At 41.1% G+C, this 22,087-nt stretch overlaps 1 protein-coding gene across 2 annotated transcripts in view; it reads right to left on the minus strand.

The window, feature by feature from the left end:
* Positions 1–295: 295 nt before the first annotated feature.
* Positions 296–22,087, minus strand: part of ranbp9 (RAN binding protein 9) — an 85,808-nt gene continuing 64,016 nt past the window's right edge. Inside the window, exons 10-14 of one of the 2 annotated variants that reach the window (XM_041183604.1) lie at positions 21,245–21,395; positions 18,884–19,005; positions 15,661–15,752; positions 8,190–8,301; positions 296–1,558 (exon numbers count right to left, since the gene is read on the minus strand). In XM_041183604.1, the coding sequence (XP_041039538.1) occupies positions 1,428–1,558; positions 8,190–8,301; positions 15,661–15,752; positions 18,884–19,005; positions 21,245–21,395 (608 nt within the window). In that variant the 3' untranslated portion in view covers positions 296–1,427. Of the gene's footprint in view, positions 1,559–8,189; positions 8,302–15,600; positions 15,753–18,883; positions 19,006–21,244; positions 21,396–22,087 lie in introns of both variants that reach the window. The other variant, XM_041183603.1, reaches the window with a different exon arrangement.

A 22,087-nucleotide genomic window follows, 5' to 3' on the forward strand; every position in this document is an offset into this window, starting at 1 on the left:
ACTTAAGAATACTGTATTTAAAATATTTGCTTTAACGACTATGCATTACAATAAGCAGTGACATATAGGATGACTGCCAAGCCAAATCATGTTAGCACCTAGCCTCAAAAGTAACAGTACGAGTATGAGTCAAGCATTGAATATCCATAAATTTTGTACAGGCTGAAGCTTTCTGGAGCCTGCTGGAGGATAAGACAATATTAACCCATCATGGTGCATAATTTTAAAAATGGTTTCCATTTTCAGTATGTAGACAATGCTGCTGTGACTAGTAAATAAACACCATCCATTTCAATAGATTTAAATCTTTAATAGCTGATTAATTACGATTCATACATTTGTTTATTGCAGTATAGTACTCACTCAAGCACTGCTTAAAAATGCAGAGTGTACAAAGTTTAAATTAAGACATTGCAGATTTTGACTAAGTATTTGGTTTAATATAAATAATGTCATTACCACACAATGTGTTGACAAGTACTTAACACTGTTATTTTACAATGGTTAAAAGGATGGGTGTAGAACATATTTCTCTGCATTTAAACAATGTTTGGAGAGAGGGCGGGGAACAGATGGAGATGGAGAGCATGTGCACATAGACAACCTGGCGAGATTAAAAAAAAACACAAACCAACACGCTGCAATCGTTCACAAGTGTTGAGACTGTCCATTCAGCTCCTGAGTAATGAAGATTTACAATACTCTCGGGAGGGAAAAAAAATTCACTCTCCATCCATCTATACTTAAAGAATCTACCAAATTACTCAAGCATTTAACTTTTTGATGTACATCAGAGGGATGGAAAACATTTTTATCCATTTTGTATTAGACATGCTCACCATTGGAGATCCACTCACACAACAGCAATTTTAAATTTTGGTTTATCACAAAAGATACATTTTAATAAAGTACAAAAAACCTAGTTTTTTGGTTTTAATCTGTAACTAAATACTTTTATTCACATTCTCACTTTAATTTTAATTAAAGCATATTTTAAATTGTTTTTAAGCCAATTAGTTTTTCTCTTCCAAATATTTAAGAATGAATGACACTGTCCCATATGATGAACCATTTATTTTAGCTGGAGCCTCAATCAGCCCACTTCAGATGAAAACCTTTTGACATGTTTGAGGAATTAATAAGGAAGCACAGTTATGTTCCACTGAAACAGATATACATACTACACTGTTACAACTCCTCCAGACATTGCTATAAAAAATAATGCAAAACATGTCAATGAACTGTGCATATAAGTTAGAAAACAGCTGGACCATGCTGTAAACTAGGAAGCAGAAGTAGAATGACATTTACAATCTGTCCGCAAAAGATCATTGGAAATTAAAAGTCAGTTTCCCTTGAGCAGACCTGGTGCTGAATATGGTCACTAATGTTAAGGTAGCTCTGGGATGAGCTGTACAAATGCATAGCTAGTGCAAATATTCTTCCACTGTGGCAAACGCACAAGAACCGATTCCCAATCGGGCCATCAACTCCAAACACTTTGAAGCCTGTCCAATGGCGAGTGCAAGTGGGGGTTGCTTTGGCAGATTGTGAGACTCTGAAATAGGAAAGACAAAATAAGTAAATTTGGCTGCAACTCCAATACAGTAAAATGAACAATTGTATCAATTTAGGGATTATACAACATTGTGAAATAAACAGCCACATGATGCATCCTGTACGTTCAAAAGAACAATACCCGCAAACACTATGATCCATCAATTTACACAAAGTCAACATCCCATGAACAGCAATTGAGATAAACAACAGTTAATGTCTCTTTAGCAAAACAAAACATTCGCCAGAATTTCTTGTTCTTGCTTTACAAATAGTGGCATAATATCTCTTCCAAAGACTGACAACTAAGTGTATGGCTCAAGGTCAGCAGGGTTTGAATCTTCTGATTCCAAGGCAAGAATGCTTCCAAATAAGTCAACTGGACAATTAGACAAATTTGAAAAGCTGATTCATTGTTTCCCCTGAAAAGTAATGTTAAATATTGGTAAGTGCAATGGATTAGATCGCAAAAGTATTGCTCTCATAAAATGTGTTTAAAGAAGGTATAAAAGATTCATTTAGACAAATCATCCTCCTTACAATTTTAAAATTTCATTCATATAATCAGAATTACTATACAGCATTACAGGATATTATTGGAGAATGCAAGACAGGACATTTAAAACTGGGATTGTAGCACGATTCATTAAGATAGATTTTTTTTTAAAGCTTCAGGTCATTGCGACAGGGGTTTGTGGGGCTACAGTCACAGGATTGCAGCTCAATGGTTTCCACTTTCTATATTATCTGCTGATCCCTTTTAGGAATTTTCTGGATGCCAAAAGGAGGATGCCCCCCCTCCCCGCTTTTGCAACTGACCATTGCATTTAGATGTTTATAGCCATAGGACCTGACCTGCAGTAACTGCAAGGTCAGTCTTTTATAGCTTTCTGTACATGCCAATAACATGCCAATGAATTTTGGGACAAGACTAGAAGAGATGCAGTGTTGACCTTGTTGCAATCCGTCCAAAGCACAATATGATCTTCAGCTAATCACATCAATTTACCACATCCAAATTGCAACATATATCTCCATATCTCATTTCCATTCCTCCCTCAATATTTGGTGGATCAAATCTCACTTAGGCCCATGTGCAAAGCTTGTAATTCATTTATGGCAAGTCTCACAAGTAGCTGTTGTTCCAAATGACCAGGGAGGGGGCTTGAGAAGCACAAGCTTGCCTGTAATGCTTCTATGAGGTAATTCTGAGTGCTGCAAGCATTCTGATGTGGAAATTGGGAGTGCAGGAAGGCGAGAGTGCTGTGGGGTGGCCTTGCATGTGTATGTACTACTGCAGACAATATATTTTCTGTTAATGTACTTGGAAGACAAATGCCAGGATTAAGTTTCTATCATCTTCCACCTCCTCCCTTCCCTTAGCATTAATCCCCTTTTTATAGTGAGGGGTGTGTTGGGTTGGGAGGGAAAGAGAAAGAGAGAGGAAAATTCAATCTGTTACTGCACACTGTGGATTTGGGATGAGAGTTTAAAATTTGCATCTGTTCTTAAAATTTGTTGCCACAAATTCAAACTCTGTAATCTGCAAGTGCAGTTGCTAAGTGGGGGTGGGGGGTAGAGAGAGAGAGAGAAAAGGCACCACTTCAAATCAAGCCAGGAAAGTAGGGCTCAAGAGTAAATTTAAAATCACACTAAGTTTAAAATAGTTATTGGGAAGTAATCCATTACTCAGAGTGAAAAGTCTATTTGGAATAATGAGCCAAGGATTTAATAGAAGACAAATATTATGGTTATTCGTAAGTTGGATGCTACGATACCAGATGGGCTTCAACTGGCCCATCTTTTTTCAACATTGACACCACAGATGAAGGAAACGAAAAATCAAGATTGGAAAACTGGTGCTAGTACAATATCACACTGAGATCATCTGGTTTCAACAACCTGTATTTATACAGTGCCTTTAAAGTAATCAAGTAAAATTAAACACTGAGTTACATAAGACAATACTGGGGCAGATGGCCAAAAGCTTGGTCAGAGAGGCAGGTTTTAAGCAGCATTTAGGGAAGGAATTCCAGAATTTAGAGGTTAGGGAACTGAAGGTACAGCCACCAATGGTGGGGTGATTAAAAATTAAGGAAGCCAAAATTAGGAGTGCAGATATCTGGGAGGGTTGTGGGACTGGAGGAGGTCGCAGAGATAGGGTAGGGCGAAGCCATGGGGGAATGTGAAAACAAGGAGAAAAATTTTAAAATCAAAGTATTGCTTGACTGAGGGCCCAATGTAGGCCAGCAAGCACGGAGGTGATAGGTGAGAGTAAGGACACTTACAGCAGAGTTTTGGATGTTCCCAAGTTTACTGTAAATGGGAGGTCGACCAGGAGCACATTGTAATAGTAGAGTCTAGAGGTAATAAGGGCATGAATGAGGTTTTCAGCAGTTCAGCTGAGACAGGGGCGTAGTTAGGAGGTGGAAATCGGTGGTCTTAGTGGTGTGCAAACTTATCTTGGGTTGCTAACAGTCTAGTTTAGACTCAGTTGCCAGGGATGGAGTTGGTAGCTAGGGAACAGAATTTGGATTAGGGACATAAGACATTAGCTTCAGTCTTCCCAATAATCAAATGGAAGAAATTTCTGTTCATCCAGTACAAGATGTCAGATAAGCAGTCTGATAACTTAGCAACAGGAGAGGATTTAAGAGAGCTGGTGGTGAGGTAGGACTGGGTGCTGATAGCATACATGTGAAAATTAACATTGTGCTTTTTGGATGATGTTGCTGAGGTGCAGCATGTAGATGGGCATTAGTAGGGGCCATGGAGAGATCCTTGGAGAACACTAGAGGTAACAGTGGAACAGTGAGAAAAGAAGCCGTAGCGAGTAATTCTCTATTGGTTAGAGGTTAAGAATGGAACCAGGCGTGAGCTGTCCCACCCAGCAGGATGAGAGTGGAGCGGCGTTGAAGAAGGATAGTGCGGTCAGCATGTCAAAGGACGAGAAGGATGAAGAGGGGTAGTTTATCTTTGTTGCAGTCACATAGGTTGTCTTTTGACACTTTGATAGGAGCTGTTTCAAGTTGTGGCAGGGCCGAAACCAGATTGGAAGAATTCAGACAAGGAGTTCTGACAAAGCTGGGATCAGATTTGGGAGGCAACCATACTAACCAGGACTTTGTAGAGGAAGGAGTGGTTGCGTATGTAGTTTTCAAGGACGGTGGGGTCAAGCTCGATTTTGAGGAGAGGCTCAATGACAGCAGATTTAAAAGAAGATAGGGACAGCAGCTACAGAGACAGAACTATTAACAATACTGGCTAACATGGTGACCAGGAAAGGAAACTGGGTGGTCAGCAGTTTAGTGGGAATAGGTCGAGGATACAGGAGGCATCATGGACAAGGTGAGCTCAGAGCAGGCATGAGAGGAGACAGGCAAGAAATTGAAAGACACAAGTTTAGGGCTGCAAAAGAAGAAGTTTGGTCTGATGTACGGGAAGGATGCAGCAGAGAAAGCCGATTGTCATTAAGATCTAGACCATCCAAAGAAATCCATGAGCTCTTACGCTTGTTGCTGGAGGTGAGGGTGGAGGAGTTGGGGAGGGCATTTTAAAAAGATGGTTTTCACCAAAGAAGCCAGGTGGTTATTTTTGCATTTCAGGATGATTGTGGAATAGTGAATAGTGGCCAAGAACAGGACCCGATAATGCTTTGTGTGGTCCAACCAGATCTGGAGGAGAGCAGCTAAAGCAGTTGTTCACCATATCTTCTTAAGTTGGTTAAGGGAATTCTCTTGAGGTAATAGCAATAAAGGTCGTATTACGGGAAGTGGCCAGGGTAAGAGAGAGTATTGGCTTTATTGGAGACTAGTGTAAAGTGGAGGTGAGGGTACAGTTGAGCAAAGCAGTTCTTACTGTGAATCATGAGCTCAGCACACAATCATTTAATCACACTGCAATCTCATGGCATCATTTGCCACAGTACTCATGTTACAATATCCAACATAGAAACAGAAAATGGGAGCAGTAGATCATTCAGCCCTTCGAGCCTGCTCCGTCATTTAATCAGGATCAGCCATTACCAATCTCAACGCCATATTCCCACTTTCTCCCATTTTTTTCCTTCTTAAATATAATCAGTGACTTGGCCTCCACAGCATTCTGTGGTAGAGAATTCCATAGGTTCACCACCCTCTGAGTGAAGATGTTTCTCCTCATCTCAGTCCTAAATGGCCTACCCCATATATTGAGACTGTGACCTCTCGTTCTAGACCACCCCAGCCAGAAATACCATCCCCTGCATCCAATCTATCTGTCCCTGTCAGAATTTTACACATTTCATTGAGGTCCCCTCTAAACTCCAATGAATACAGGCCTAGTCAGCCCAATCTTTCCTTATACGACAATCCTGCCATCCCAGGAATCAACCTGGTGAACCTTTGCTGAACTCCCTCTATGGCACGTCTATCCTTTCTTAGGCAAGGAGACCAAAATGGCACACAATACTCCAGGTGTGGTCTCACCAAGGCTCTGTACAGCTGCAGTAAGACACCCTTGCTCCTATACTCAAGTCCTCTCGCAATGATGGCCAACATTCCATTTGCCTCTTAACCGCTTGCTGCACATGCATGCTTGCTTTCAGTGATTGGTATACAAGGACACCCAGGTCCCTTTGTGCATCAACATTTCCCAATCTACCACCATTTAAATAATACTCTGCCATTCTGTTTTTCCTACCAAAATGGATAACCTCACACTTATCCATGTTATACTGCATTTGCCATGTATTTGCCCACTCACTCAACCTGTCTAAATCACCTCGAAGCCTCTTAACATCCTCCTCACCCGCTCACATCCCCACCAAGTTCCTTGTCATCAACAAACTTGGAAATTTTACATTTGGTTCCCTCATTTAAATCATTGATATATACTGAGAATAGCTGGGGCCCAACCACTAATCCCGGAGGTACCCCACTAGTCACAGCCTGCAACTCTGAAAAAGGCCCATTTATTCCTACTCTCTGTTTCCTGTCTGCTAAACAATTCTCAACCCATGCCAATATATTACCCCCAATTGCAGGTGCTTTAATTTTACACACTAACTTATGTGGGGCTTTATCAAAAGCTTTCTGAAAATTCAAATACACCATATCCACTGGTTCTCCCTTATCTATTCTGCTAGTTACGTTTATCAAACATGACTTCTCTTTCATAAATCCATGTTGACTTTGTCTAATCCCATTGATATTTTCTAAGTGTCCTGTTATCACATCCTGTATAACAGACTTTAGCATTTTCCCTACTACTGATAGTCTAACTGGCCTGTAATTCGCTGCTTTCTCCCTCCCTCCTTTTTTAAATAGTGGGGTTACATTTGCCGTTTTCCAATCTGCCGGGACTGTTCCAGAATCTACAGAATTTTGGAAGATGATAACCAACACATTCACTACTTCCATGGCCATCCCCTTTAGTTCCCTAGGATGTAGATTATCAGGCCCTGGGGATTTATCGGCTTTCAGTCCCGTTAATTTCTCCAGCACTGTTGTTTTCATAATACTAATATCCTTCAATTCCTCCTTCTCACTAGACCCTTGGTTCATTGGCATTTCTGGGAAGTTATTTGTGTCTTCCTCCGTGAGCGCAAAACTAAAATAGTTGTTTAACTGCTCTGCCATTTCCTATTATAAATGCTCCTGTTTCGGACTATAAAGGACCTACATTTGTCTTCACTAATCTTTTTCTTTTTATATACTTATAGAAGCTTTTGCAGTCTGCTTTTATGTTGCTTGCAAGTTTACTCTCATTTTTCCCCTCTTACTCTTGTTAGAGACCTGATTCTGTGGTTGTTACAACTGATGGTTTTTAAAGTAACAAAACAAAATAAAAGAAAACAGTCTCAGCAGTTGATAGGAGTTGCAAGACCGCCAGAGATGGCAAGGTCAAGGGGATGACCATGAATATGGGTTTGGATGTTTTTTTACATGGAGGGAGAGATTTAGGGAAGGCAAGAGGGCAGTAAACTCAGAGCAGAGAGCATGATGAGTTGAGATAGAGGTTGCAATCACCCCAACTAATGTTCCCATATATGGGCTGAACCAGAAAGTGGGTTGGAGGGTGGGGAAGGAAGGGCGGTGGTGGAGGGAAGCACAAAGATTGGATCCTGTGGAGATGAGCAAATATTGCTGTGTTATGAAGTCTAGGTTTGATACTTTATTCATCAACTTTTGAGGATTACGGTTCTCAGGCAGGTTTTTAATCACATCCAATTAATCTTAAGAGATTTACCTGGAAAAACTCAGCAGGTCTGGCAGCATCGGCGGAGAAGAAAAGAGTTGACGTTTCGAGTCCTCATGACCCTTCGAAGGGTCATGAGGACTCGAAACTTCAACTCTTTTCTTCTCCGCCGATGCTGCCAGACCTGCTGAGTTTTTCCAGGTAATTCTGTTTTTGTTTTGGATTTCCAGCATCCGCAGTTTTTTTGTTTTTAATCTTAAGAGATGTTGTCTACCTTCAGTTAACTCAAACATTGCCTGTACGCCATAGCTTGATGAATTAAACAGCGTTCTCCAATTTAATCATGTTTTATGGGCAACAGAAAGAGTTAACATTCAGTTTTAAAACACAGTTTTAGGTCTAGTCTTAATGAACACCTACTTAATGTAACATTCAAATATACCACTTGTACTCACCTAATATAGCACTATTTAATGCTGAGCACACAGGTTCTCTTTGCACTATATCAAGTTGGTATCCTACTGGACTGTTCCACGGATCAGAATAGGCAAGCAGACTAAATGCATCCTGAATGGTGCAAAGGTATTAAAAATGTGAACAGTGGATAAAAACTAAGTCAATATAGGAAGGCATTTAAGAGAAAGTTGTCCAATTTACTAAATTACAGCTTATAAATCTGACAAAAATCAAATCACACTTGGGTGATGCACAAGCAAAAATACACAGCCTCTGTTGATCTTAAACATAATGCTATGGTAATCATAACTTTAGGAGTTGTAATAAAAATATCTTTAATTCTGAATTATTGGATGACTCCATGAATAATGTGGAAGCCAAGTTGACAAATGCATGATTCAGTTTGTTAAAGAAAGCACACATAAGGCACTGAATGGCACAGTGCTTAGAGACACTGGACCTTTCATTCCAAACCCATGAACTGCAGCTGGACAGAAACTTCATCAGGTGCTGACCTTTCAGAAATTGTAGGGTTAAGTCATTTGAATATTGTACGGCAAGACAAAGTTTCAATCCTGCATATGGCGTGAAAAGGCAAGAAATTAATTTGAGAGTGAGGGGTTAGCAATATCTAGAGTTGCGTGATAGCTAAAAGCACCATTATGTAAGGTCTTCAGAGTACTCTTTCACATGGAATTACTAAAGTATGTTAATCCCCAAGATCTGTTCTCTTGCAGATCTTTGACAATATCCGATCCCATTCCTGGAGGGAGAGCAGGAGACAGCTCCGAGGATTCTGCCTCCCCTCAGGAGAATACTATTAGAAACTTCTCTGTTCAGTTCCCTCAGATGCCTTCACAGGTCAGCAGGCTAAGGTGTGGAGGTTCCACGCTCAGGTTAAGCAGTCTGTTTGTTGCAGTTCCATTGCAGGATCTAGCAGCACCCGAAAGGAGGGCGGTCTCAATCATGAAAACCACACATCTACATCTTAGGACCTGACTCAAGTATTAGAATAGGACAAAAATAAACTAAAAATGGCCCATTGGACAATGGTGAAACTAAATGACTTTGTAATCAAAGCTCCAGCAATCTTTTATGCCTTTTCTTGTTTCAAATATATTTGAGATTCATTTTTATTGAAAATTAAGTTGTGCTGCAATGAAATATTAGCAAAATTCAGACCCTCAGTGAACTTTCTGCTTTTAATGGTGTGCTCCCAAGGGTTGTAGGTTTAAATTATATGAAGCACTCTGGTCAGTGCATATGTTGCATAGTTATACCAGAATTAAACATTGCTGAAAGTCTCTAATTAGTTAATTTAATTAGAGAAGCTTACTTGGGGAAGTGAAAAAAACTAATAATAGGAGAAAGTATGAAAAGAGGCTGGCAGCTAATATAAAAGGGAATCCCAAGGTCTTCTATAAACATATAAATAATAAAGAGGGTGGTAAAAGAAAGAGCATGGTCGATTAGGGATTTTTAAAAAATGGGACTTGCAAGTGGAGACAGGAGAAATAGTGGAGGTATTAAACAAGCATTTTGCACCTGTCTTTACAAAGAAGATGCTACCCAGGCTCAGGTGAGAGGTGGTAACTGGTACACTAGAAGAATTCACAACTGAGGAAGAGGTGGTGGTGTTAGAAAGGCTATCTTTATTTAAGATAGATAAAGTACCAGGACCAGATGAGATGCATCCAAAGGTACTGCGGGAAGTGAGATTGAAAATTGCAGAGGCACTAATGATAATCTTCCTCTCTCCCTTAGACACAGGGGTGGTGCCAAAGGACTGAAGAATTGTGAATATTACACCTTGTTCAGAAATGGGTGAAAGGATAAAGCTGGCAACTAGAGGCCAGTCAGTTGGATCTCAGTGGCAGGGAAACTTCTGGAAATTATAGTTCGGGACAAAATCAACAGTCACTTAGATAAGTGCAGGATATTTAAGGGAAGCCATGGATTCATCAAGGCAAAACCTTGTTTAACTAACTTGCTGGAGCTTTTTGAGGTGCTAACAGGGAAAGGTGATATGGGCAACACTGTTGGCGTGGTGTATATGGATTTTCAAATTGCATTTGATAGTGCCATACAACAAACTTGAGTGCAAAATTCTAGCTCATGGAATAAAGGGAAGAGTAGGCAATTGGATAAGAAATTGGCTGAGCAATAGGAAACTGAGAGCAGTGATAAATGTTTTTTTTTCCCCAGATTGGAGGAAGGTTTGTAGTGGAGTTCCCCAGAGGTCCCCAGAGCGTTGGCATCTTTGCTCCTCTTGATATATTAATGACCCAGACTGTGGTGTTCAGGACATGATTTCAAAATTTGCAAATGATACAAAGATTGGAAATATTGTCAACTGTGATGAGGATAGTCTTATACTTCAAAAGGACATGGGCATATTGGAGGAATGGGCAGATAACTGGCAGATAAAGTTTTAAAAAATTCATTCATGGGATGTGGGCTTCAGTGGCTGGGTCAGCATTTATTGCCCATCCCTAGTTGCCCTTGAGGTGGTGGTGGTGAGCTGCCTTCTTGAACCGCTGCAGTCCATGATGTGGGTACACCCACAGTGCTGTTAGGGAGTTCCAGGATTTTGACCAAGAGACAGTGAAGGAACAGTGATATATTTCCAAGTCAGGATGGTGGGTGATTTGGAAGGGAATTTCTAGATGGTGGTGTTCCCATCTACCTGCTGCCCTTGTCCTTCTGGATGGTAGTGGTGGTGTTTGGAAGGTGCTGTCGAAGGAGCCCTGGTGAATTCCTGAAGTGCAAGTTGTAGGTGGTACTCACTTCTGCTACTGTGCATTGGTGTTGGAGGCAGTGAATGTTTGTGGGTGTGGTGCCAATGAAGCGGGCTGCTTTGTCCTGGATGGTGTCAAGCTTCTTGAGTGTTGTGGGAGCTGCGCTCATCCAGGCAAGTGGAGAGCATTCCATCACATTCCTGACTTCTGCCTTGTGGATGGTGAACAGACTTTGGGGAGTCAGGAGGTGGGTTACTTGTCGCACTATTCCTAGCTTCTGACCTGCTCTTGTAGCCACAGTATTTATATGGCTAGTCCAGTTCAGTTTCTGGTCAATGGTAACCACTAGGATGTTGATAGTGAGGGATTCAGTGATGGTAATGCCATTGAAATCAAGGAACAATGGTTGGATTCTCTCCAACCATGGAGATGGCCATTGCCTGACACTTGTGTGCTGCAAATGTTACTTGCCAACCTGGATATCGTTCAGGTCTTGCTGCATTTGGACATGGACTGCGTCAGTATCTGAGGAGTCATGAATGGTGAACAGCGAATATCCCCACTTCTGACCTTATGATGGAAGGAAGGCCATTGATGAAGCAGCTGAATATGGTTGGGCCTAGGACACTGCCTTGAGGAACTACTGCAGTGATGTCCTCGGGCTGAGATGACTGACCTCCAACAACCACAACCATCTTCCCTTCTTTGTGCTAGGTATGACTCCAACCAGCAAAGAGTATTTCCCCGATTCCCATTGACTCCAGTTTTGCTAGGCCTCCTCGATGCCACATGCTGCTTTGATGTCAGGAGCAGTCACTCTCACTTTGCCTCGGGTGTTCAGCTCTTTTGTCCATGTTTGAACCAAGGCTGTAATGAGGTCAGGAGCTGAGTGGCCCTGGCAGAACCAAAACTGGGCGTCAGTGAGCAGGTTATTGCTATGCGAGTGCCGCTTGACAGCACTGTTGATGACCCCTTCCATTACTTTATTGATGATCGAGAGCAGAGTAGTAATTGGCCGGGTTGGATTTGTCCTGCTTTTTGTGTACAAGACATACTTGGGCAATTTTCCACATAGCCGGGTAGATGCCAATGTTGCAGCTGTACTGGAACAGCTTGGATCAGGGGGCAGCAAGTACTATTGCTGGTATATTGTCAGGGCCTATAGCCTTTGTAGTATCCATTGCCTTCAGCCGTTTCTTGATATCACTTGGAGTGAATCGAATTGGCTGAAGACTGGCATCCATGATGTCAGGGACCTCCAGAGGAGGTTGAGATGGATTCCTGATTGTAGCAAATTCAGCCTTATCTTTTGCACTGATGTGCTGGGTTCCTCCATTGAGGCTGCAGATGTCTGTGGAGCCTCCTCCCCTAGTGAGTTGTTTAATTGTCATGACAGGATGTGGCAGGACTGCAGAGATCTGATCTATTGGTTGTGGGATCACTTGCCCTGCCTGTCACTTGCTGCTTATGCTGTTTGGTACACATGTAGTCCTGTGTTATAGCTTCACCCAGTTGACACTTCATTTTTAAGTATGCCTGGTGCTGCTCCTGGCATGTTGACCTTCAACGCTCTTCACTGAACCAGGGTTGATCCCCTGACATGATCAAGCTTGAGCTTTACGCTCATTGTCGCTTCCAGCTAGGCCATTTCAGAAGGCATTTAAGAGTCAACCACATTGCTGTGGATCAGGAGTCATGTGTAGGCCAGACCAGGTAAGATGATTAGTAAACCAGATGGGTTTTCACAACAATCGACAATGGTTTTATGGTCATTGTTAGAGACTTTTAATTCCAGATTTTTACTGAGTTCAAACTCCAACCCGGGTCCCCAGAGCATACCCTGGGTCTCTGGGTCACCAGTCCCGTGACAATACCACTATGCCATCGTCTCCCCCATGCAGACGATGCAGAGAAGCGTTTTGGCAGTAAGAGTATGGAGAGATAGTATGAAACACAGGGAGAAATTCTGAAGGACATGCAGGAACAGGGGGACCTCGGTGTATATGTACATAAGTCATTGAAGGTGGCAGGGCATGTTGAGAGAGCAGTTAATAAAGCATACAGTATCTTAGGCTTTATTAATGGTGGTGTTGATTACAAGAGTAAGGTCATCATGTTCAGCTTGCCTAAGACATAAGCCTCATCTGGAGCACTGCATTCAGTTCTTGGGGCCATACTTGAGGAAAAATGTGAAGGCATTGGAGAGAGTACAGAGGAGATTCGCAAGAATGATTCCAGGGGTGAAAAATTGTAGTTATGAGGATAGATTGGAGATATTGGGACTGTTTTCCTTGGAGAAAAGGAGGTTGAGAGGAGGCTTGATAGAGATAATCAGGGTCCTGAGGGGTTTGGACAGAGTAAATAGTGAGAAGCTGCTCCCACTCAAGAAAACATCAAGAACTAGAAGGCACAGGTTCAAAATAATTGGCATAAGTAGTAAATGTGAGTGAGGAATTTTTTTCACCCAGAGGGTGGTTGGAGTCTGGAACAAACTTCCTGAGAAGGTGGCAGAGGCAGGTTCAATTGAGATATTCAAAAGGGAATTGGATTGCTATCTAAAAAGAATGCTATCTAAAAAGAATGCACAAGGTTATGGAGATAAGGCAGGGGTGTGGGGCTAGGTAGGATGCTCTTTCAGAGAACCAGTGCAGACTGGGTGGGCCAAATGGCCTCCTTCTGCACTGTAAGGATTCTGTGATCTGCCAGCAGCTATCTGTAACCCTGTTCAAGTTATGATGTCTCAAAGGGATTTCAGCTTCTAACTCAGTTTCATCCTTAAGTATCATTTCCAAGCCTTTCTGAAGAGTAAAAATTAAGACACAGCAATAGAGTCCTATTTACAAAAAACACAGAACATACCAGAGGAATTCCCTGGTCAGCTAGATACATTAACTGCCCTACATCATGCTAATGGCACTCAAGTACAGATGTGAGCTTCATTGTAGCATTCCTCTACTTCACTGGTGGACCTCTCGTGTGGTCATATCTCATCTCCAACCAGCTAGACAGCATGTTGCCCTTGATTCTGATGGAGTGCAACAATACTGGACTGTCAAAAGTAAAACAGAGCACTGGGGACTGCCATGCAGATGTCTGATGTAAGAGGGCGCAGCATGGGCATGATTGAGAGACGCTAAGAGCACGCCTGAAGAACAAAGATTCTATGAAGCAAGTCTACCAAACGGCTGATTTGAATTGGCTTGTAAAGGAAAAAAAATGTAGATAGCATATAGCTAGAGGTATGGCAGTTCTGATTCTTCTAGCTGAATAGTACAGATAAATTAGGTAAGGAAACTGACACCAAGCAAATAAATTAAACACCAGCCCCTTTGAGACAATGGTTTTCAAACTGAAGACCATGCCAACAGGAAAGTAAACAGATAACTGCAGCTTAATTAGATGACTGCATCATAATCTCAGATTGGAATAGACCAGAGTCTATCATTTTAAAAGATGGATTGATACAGTTTACTGTTTTGTGTTGTGAATATGGTTTCTCATTAATTGATGGGGGAAAAAATAGCATCAGGACTGACAGTTTATGGGTTTGCTTTCTGAAGCAAAATAAATCATGCAAACTGAAAAGAAGTCAATATAGGTGGTGCTGAGGGAGGGAGAGGATTGTCAAACAAATTCCAAATTAAATTGTCAGTTTCTACAATAAGATAGGAAGCCGATCAGTTCATTCCAACTCTGTAAATTCTCTTCAGAGCTTATGATTTTGTCCCATTCCTTTTAGTTATTTTCTTTTACAAACATTTATCCAAAATTCCTTTTAAAACCACTATGGATTCTACACCCACCACAGTTTCTGGTTAGAAAATTCCACATCTTAACAACTCAAAATATTTCTCGTCCCGTCTTTGATAGTTATAAATTATGTTTATGCCATCTAGTTAACCTTCATTTTAATGAAGATGATTCAGTTCCTACTCATAACAAAAGCCTTTTTACCCTGACATTGTCTTACTGAATCTATACTACAACTGCTCACGGCCTTGACATTATTCCTAAAATATGACCAAATTGGACAAATACTTCTAGTGGCAGCCAGAGCAATGATTTGTAAAGTTTTGTCACTGCCGCTTTGTCTTTATATTCTACACCCTCAGCTATAAAGCCTAGAATCCTATATGCATTTAAAAAGTTAACAGGTTACCCTCCCACTTTCAAAGATCTGTGTATCTGAAACCCCTAGGTTTGTGCTCTTATGCACTTAAAACGATAGATGTTTAAAAGATGTCATCTTTCTTTACACCAAAACATATCAGTCCACATTAAATTTTCTGGCATCTGTATACTAAACCTGTCAGGTATACTAAACCTTTGTCCTCAAATCTCCAATTAAACAGACTCCCTGTGTTGATGTTGTCTGCAAGTTCTGATATTTGCGTTCCGTATACCAGAGAGAGGGAGAGAGAGAAAGAGAGGGAGAGAGCGCGTGCGCGCAAGAGTGCACTAACATGCCTGCCTAGATGGTGCTTAAATCCTCAATGTGGCTCGTACACACAACCTTTAGAGTCAGAGGAAACAAAGGTTACCAATGGAGCCAAACAGACATGTATGCTTGGTCTTTCCTGAGATTTGTTTTTAAAATTAATTCGCTCTTAATTTATCATTTTCAGTAACACTACAAGTTTCATACCAAGCCAAATCTGTATTACTTTGGTACCTGTAACATTTTTTTATTGGCTGTGTTTTTGCCACATTCTCTTCTCAGCTGCTCACTCACGGTTTGCAGTTCGCGCCCAAAATGAATCATGCGTTCGATCGCTGCCTGGCTGCCACCACAAAGTTGGCGTCGTGACTGAGTCAAGTCTATTTCTGTCAAGAATCCATGAAAAAACATCAATCTAATTTCTTACATTAAAATAAGATAGCAGTCAGACGCTGAATAAAATTAAAAAGCAACCAGTGCATTTGAATCAGGAAGCAAAAGTTCTCAAGTAGATTGAGCACATCAGAATCATTGGTTGGAAAGCCTAACTGCTAAAACTGAAAGCTGGACTGAAGCCTTATACAGTAAAAAAAAGGTAAATGAATGCAAAGTTCAAAATATAGATGGCGTTTAACTTTAGCCTAGGTAAATTGCAGTTATGTGGGCTTCCTTTCAACACAACCTACAAAATATTGTTCAAGCTTGCCATTGAATTCAGTTGAACATAGGACCAGGAGTAGTCCATTCAGCCACTCGAGCTTGTTCAGCTATTCAATTAGATCATGGCTGATGTGTATCTTAACTCCATTTACCAATGTTTGCTCCATATCCCATACCTAATAAAGAAATAGTGTGTCTAAGATGCCACTCTAGTTTCACAATAGTAAACAGCTGTTGCACAGCAACAAGAAAGCCACATTTAGATTATACTGCTTTAATTAATTCTCCTTTTCACATTACTTGCATCTCCACAGGAGAATTAGCATTTAAAACTATTAAACTAGATTGTCAGCAAACATTTTGTACAGAAAAAAATAAATGTAGTAATTTAAAAAAATAGCCTACCATAAAATATTAATAAACTACATGGCTTGTTTTCATCCAAGCAGAATGTTAAAGGGACACTGATTTGTCACAGGGGATTTTGATTATTATGAATGAGTGAAAATGTAAATGTGAATTGCAACACCCCCATAGTACAGGCCCCTCAACAGTTCCAAATAATTTATATTGTAATAGACACACACTGCATTTGAAACCCCAGGCGCTCGCAAATTAGAAACTATGGACACCCTTCAATGGACCAAGTTTGTTTACAACTTCGAACATTGGACACATGGTAAGTGTAGGACTCCAGCAGATGTTAAAACAGCTTTAGTGTAATAGAGATTTTATATGTGAGAAATCATGCATGTCCTGAAATCATGGTTTTGGGGTGGGGGGCGGTGGCGGCAGGCTCAAGAGTTGGTAGTACAGGAATATTGGAGAATGAGGGCCTGGGAGCAGGGTTGAAGAACAAGTGAAGAGAATGGTTTCCCCTTTTCCCCACTTTGCCTGTTCTTGGGTGGCCAACTGGCTCTTGTAATTATCATGCAACAGTTGCTAAGTACAACAAAACACAATTCTCAACTACAGGGGACCCAACTGTTTCATAAAAGTAAATCCAATAACAGTTCCAGAAGTTATGTGATCTGATGTCACCTGATCCAACATTATATGGGCAGATGCCATGTTGACATGGCATCGTGTGATCAAGCTTCAAGAATACCTCGAACCAGAGTTGGCAACTCTGATCCACCAGCTCATCAGGTATTGACGAGCTAACAGCTCCTACTCACCACCCAGCATTTCCAACACTAGCAGCCACAGCACATTGGAGGGGGGAGGTCCAAGGCAGGGGTCTACAGAATATTCACTCCCATCCTTTCTATTTATAAAATACTGGTTCAGCCTCAAATGGAGTATTACATCCAGTTTTGGGCACCACAATGTAGGAAGGATGTGAAGACAATAGAGAGTGTACAGAAAAGATGCATGAGAATGGCTCCAGGGATCTGGTGCTTCAGTTACTTAACTTGGTTGGAGAAGCTTGGGCTGCTCTCCTTGGAGAAGAGAAGATTAAGAGGAGATTTTAGGTATTCAAAATCATGAGGGGACTAGACAAAATAGACAGCGAGAAACTGTTCCCATTGGTGGAAGGATCAAACATAGATTTAAGGTAATTGGCAAAAGAAGCAATGGCACCTTGAAGAAAAACCTTTTCATGCAACGAGTGTTTAGGATCTGGGACACACTGTCTGATTGTGGTGCAGGCAGATTCAATCATAGCTTTCAAAAGTGAATTGGATCATTAATGGAAAAAGAAAAATTTGCAGGGCCATGGGGAAAAAAAGCAGGGGAGTGACATTTGGTGAATCACTCTTGCAGGGAGCCAGCACAGGCACAACAGCCTTCTGTGCCCGTAACCATTCTATTCTACGATATGGCTGAGATCTTCCACGTATTGCAGCCCTACAGCAGCCACCTTGTCCTATGCAAGTTACCAGATTCCAGGACAAGCCTTTCTCAATAGAAGAGGGTCTTGGAAATTGCAAAGAACTAGGAACCCCACTAAACAGGAAATTAATTAAACATATCCTGCTAGCAGAGCTCCAAAATTAGGCATAACCCCAGGTGAAGGGGAAAAAAGAGAAATCCTGCAGAAGACATAGCTGGGACCTCTGGCTTACTGCGTGTACATGACCATTTCGAAAATAAGGACACCTGTCACAAATCCCTTGGATGCCCCAAATTTACGGGGTTTCACTATATTTCAGTAAAATGATTAGGGTATTGAGACTGAACATAGCAATGGGTTGAAACAAAATGCTTCTACACTCTGGGGGCCTTCTTCAAATTCAACCTACACAAATTGGATTGCAAATGTCTTTTGTGTGCTGGTTGTAAAAGTAGCAAGTGGAATAAAGCTAAGCCTTCTCAAACTGATTGCTTAGTGGCTTGTGGTCTATATCGTCAAAATTCCCCACAGTTTTGCATCAATATTCAACAACCATACGACAGGAAAATCTTTAGAGAGTCACAGTTGCAGTGCAAAGCAGTAGGGGAGTGAAGGAAGACTGAAAAGGAGATAAACCTTAGAGGGTGATGGGAATCAAGTCTTTTTTGTAAATGGCAATTTGCCTTACTTGACCTTAGAGTGAAAAGTGACAGCATTCTACTGGGCACCCTCTATTTTGATAAATGAATTATGCTTACTCCCATGCTTATTAGCATGTTCAGTTAGCAGTGCATTTTGCTACACAGACAATTCATCAGTGTCATAGAAAGGCAAAGGGAAAATTCAAAACAAGACAGAAAATGCTGGAAATGTACAGATCAGTCAGTCAATCTGTAATGAGAGGGGCAAGAAAGTAACATTTTCGATGCAGACTTTTGTTCAGAATTAAGTTCTGACTAAGTGTCTACACTCAAAATCAATAGGCTGCCTTTTCCCATTTGTAAAGTTAAATATTCATACCCATATCCGTATCATTTTCGTCCATATCATGGTCATGCTTTGAACTGCCATTAAGGAGGCCATTAGTTGAAGAGTCTGCCACCCCATTGGTGTAGTGCTCGGTCTCCATATCTATATCAGTGCTACAGAATAAGATAAATAAGAATGACAGCATTGTAAGATTTATAACGAAAATTGCATTCTGTTTTGCAAAATCTGCCCTCAATCCAGCCTGAAGTAATTTTAAACAGCAAAACAATAACAGACCTATACAGAATTTTATGCGCCAGCAATTTCCCCTACCACCCCCTTTTGTAAATAGTTAAAGCCCCATTCTTTTATCTTGCCCAAAAGTTATAACCAATTCTTCTCAACCACACAACAATGCTTTCTGCCATGAGCCACGAGATGGTACAAAAGAACAGCTAATTTATTCAGACCTCCTTCAGACATTTTAACTGACATGGAGAATACGTCAATAGGCTAAGTGGCTTCACAGTAGGTTTTGATAGCCAAGCTGCAACAAAACTCTGTCTCTTCTTCATTCTATTTCCCCACCCCACAAAAAGGCAAAAAATAACATTTCTGGATTTTAAAAAAAAAAACACTCTTGGGACGTGAGGTATGGGGGCAAGGCCAGCAGTCATTGCCCAAGCTTATTTGCCCTTAAGATGGTGGTGAGCTGTATTCTTGAATTGCTGCAGTCTATGTAGTGTAGATATACCTGCACTGCTGTTAAGAAGGGAGCCAGGGTTTTGGCCCAGTAACGGTGAAGGAATGGCTATTGTGACCTGGAGATGTTAGTGTTCCCATGAATCTACTGCCTTTGTCCTTCACAGGTGCTATTGAAGCATCTGCTGTAGTGCGTCCTGTAGATGGTACACACTGCTGCCACTGTGCACAAGTGGTGGAAGGAGTCAATGTTTAAGGTAGTGTTTGGGGTGCCAATCAAGCAACTTACTTTATCTTGTATGGTGTTAAGCTTCTCGAGTGTTGTTGGAGATGCACTCAGCTAGGCAAGAGGAGTATGTTCCATCACACTCCTGACTTGTGCCTTGTACATGGTGGATGGGCTTTGGGAAGTCAGGAAGCGAGTTAATTCGCCACAGATTTTCCAGCTTCTGATCTGCTTTTTGTCACATATACGGCTGATCCTGTTAAGCTTCTGGTCAGTGATAACCCCAGGTTGCTGATGGTGGGGGATTCTGCAATGGTAATGCCATGGCATGTCCAAGGGATATGGTTAAATTCTCTTTTGTTGGAGATGGTCATTGCCTAGCTTTTGTATGCCATGAATGTTACTTGCCACTTATCAGCCCAAGCCCGAATGTTGCCCAGTTCTTGCTGCATGAGGGCATGGAATGCTTCAGTATCTCAGGAGTAAGAATGTTGCAGAACACTAATTGTCAGTGAACATCTCCACTTCTGACCTTGTGTTGGAGGCAAGGCTATTGACGAAGTAGCTGAAGATTGTTGGGTCTAGGACACTACCCTGAGTAACTCCTGCAGTGATGTCCTGGGGCTGAAACAATTGACCTCCAACAACCATTACCTTGTGTGCTAGGTATGACTTTAACCAGTGGAGAGCTTCCCTGTTCAATTCAAGACTGCAGAGCTTTGATCTGGTCCACTGGTTGTGGGATAGCTTAGCTCTGTCTATAGAATGTTGCTTCCAGTGGTTAACATGCATTTAATCTTATGTTGTAGCTTTACCAGGTTGGCAGCTCATTTTCAGCTATGTCTGGTGCTGCTCCTTGTTTCTCTTTATTCCTCATTGATCCAGGGTTGGTTCCCTGGCTTGATAGTAGAGGTAGCGAGGAATATGCCAGGCCATGAGATTACAGATTGTGGTTGAATGCAATTCTGCTGATGTCCCACAGAGCTTCACAGATGCCCAGTTTTGAGCTGCTAAATTTGTTCCAAGTGTTTAGCAATGTTGGTGCCACATGTGTCTTCAATCCTCGTGGAGACGAGGTCCTTCCTTCACACTGAGGGTTGTGTTATGCACTAGCTGTCACCAATAACTTTTAGGTGTCTGGCAGCACAGCTACAAAACTAACTGCTGGGCACTTTACAAAAGATGACTCTTAAGTTTAATTCTCAGCTTTACTTTACATTTTATCATTCAGATTAGTTCCACAAGCTGACAAGTTTTCACACTCATCTTCAGTACTGCAGCTAGTCCTTGAGGATGTTTAATTATACTAGAAAATGTAAACTTAATTAGAAAAAAGACTTGAAATGGGGGTGGGGTGATGGAACAGGTTGGAGTATGTGGAGTATGAAACGATGTTTTCAGTTTGAAGTAAATATGCTGGATTCATAATTCCAGCTCAGAAAAACAAAAAGTTGAAGACAGAAAATTTAAACTAAAACACTTACTTGTCTCTGCTACAGCTGTTTGATTGCTGAGATCTTGCAGCATTTAAACTGTTTAGTTCTGATGTATTTAAACACAAGGTCGGGTGCTTGTGACTGCTGGATTGATGACCTTTGTTTGATATTATACCATTGCTACAATTATTTTCATAACCTGTCAAAAAAATGAAACACATCAACCTTTTATGGTTTGCCTGCTCAATTACTTTAGCAAAATGCACACGTTATATCAGAGGATAAAAGGGGAGACTCAGGAAAAGGGTTACTGGCAGATACTGCACAACTAAGGTGATGTTTTTTTTCTATATATAAATTGGAGAAAAAGGACATTAAACAAAGTTTAAAACCAAATTTTTGATACCAAATTTTGTAGGGTCATGAAAGGTTTTTGTTAAACTTTCTGTGCCATCACTATAAACATTTACACCCTTCAAGAAGGTATTTTGTGAAATAAAACCTAACCAACATACCAAATCCTGATAATGAGAAGATTGTAGTCATCAGACCAAAAAAGTGTCAGTGAAGGTGAAGAACCATGATTAGCCCAAGTGGAAGAAAACATTTGTTTTAGGTGCAGAAAGTGAACCTCTTGACAGCTTATCAGGTAAGTTCAGGTCACAGCATTACTTCAAACAGGGACACTGGTATTTTTTGTTGGCTTGATGAAGCTTTCAAGAAAACCTGAAAATTCCTCAAGAGAAATAACCTTAATTTTGATGCTTTACTAGAAGCCACCATTGAAGCACAATCTTCCAGGTTCCCAGGACTTTGAATCTTGAGTTTAGGCTACTGCAGTAGCTTTCAGAGTTCAATATGGAGACTCGCTAAACTCACAAATGGTTGGTA

The sequence above is a fragment of the Carcharodon carcharias genome, chromosome 3, assembly GCF_017639515.1.
Source record: "Carcharodon carcharias isolate sCarCar2 chromosome 3, sCarCar2.pri, whole genome shotgun sequence".
Classification (NCBI taxonomy): domain Eukaryota; kingdom Metazoa; phylum Chordata; class Chondrichthyes; order Lamniformes; family Lamnidae; genus Carcharodon; species Carcharodon carcharias.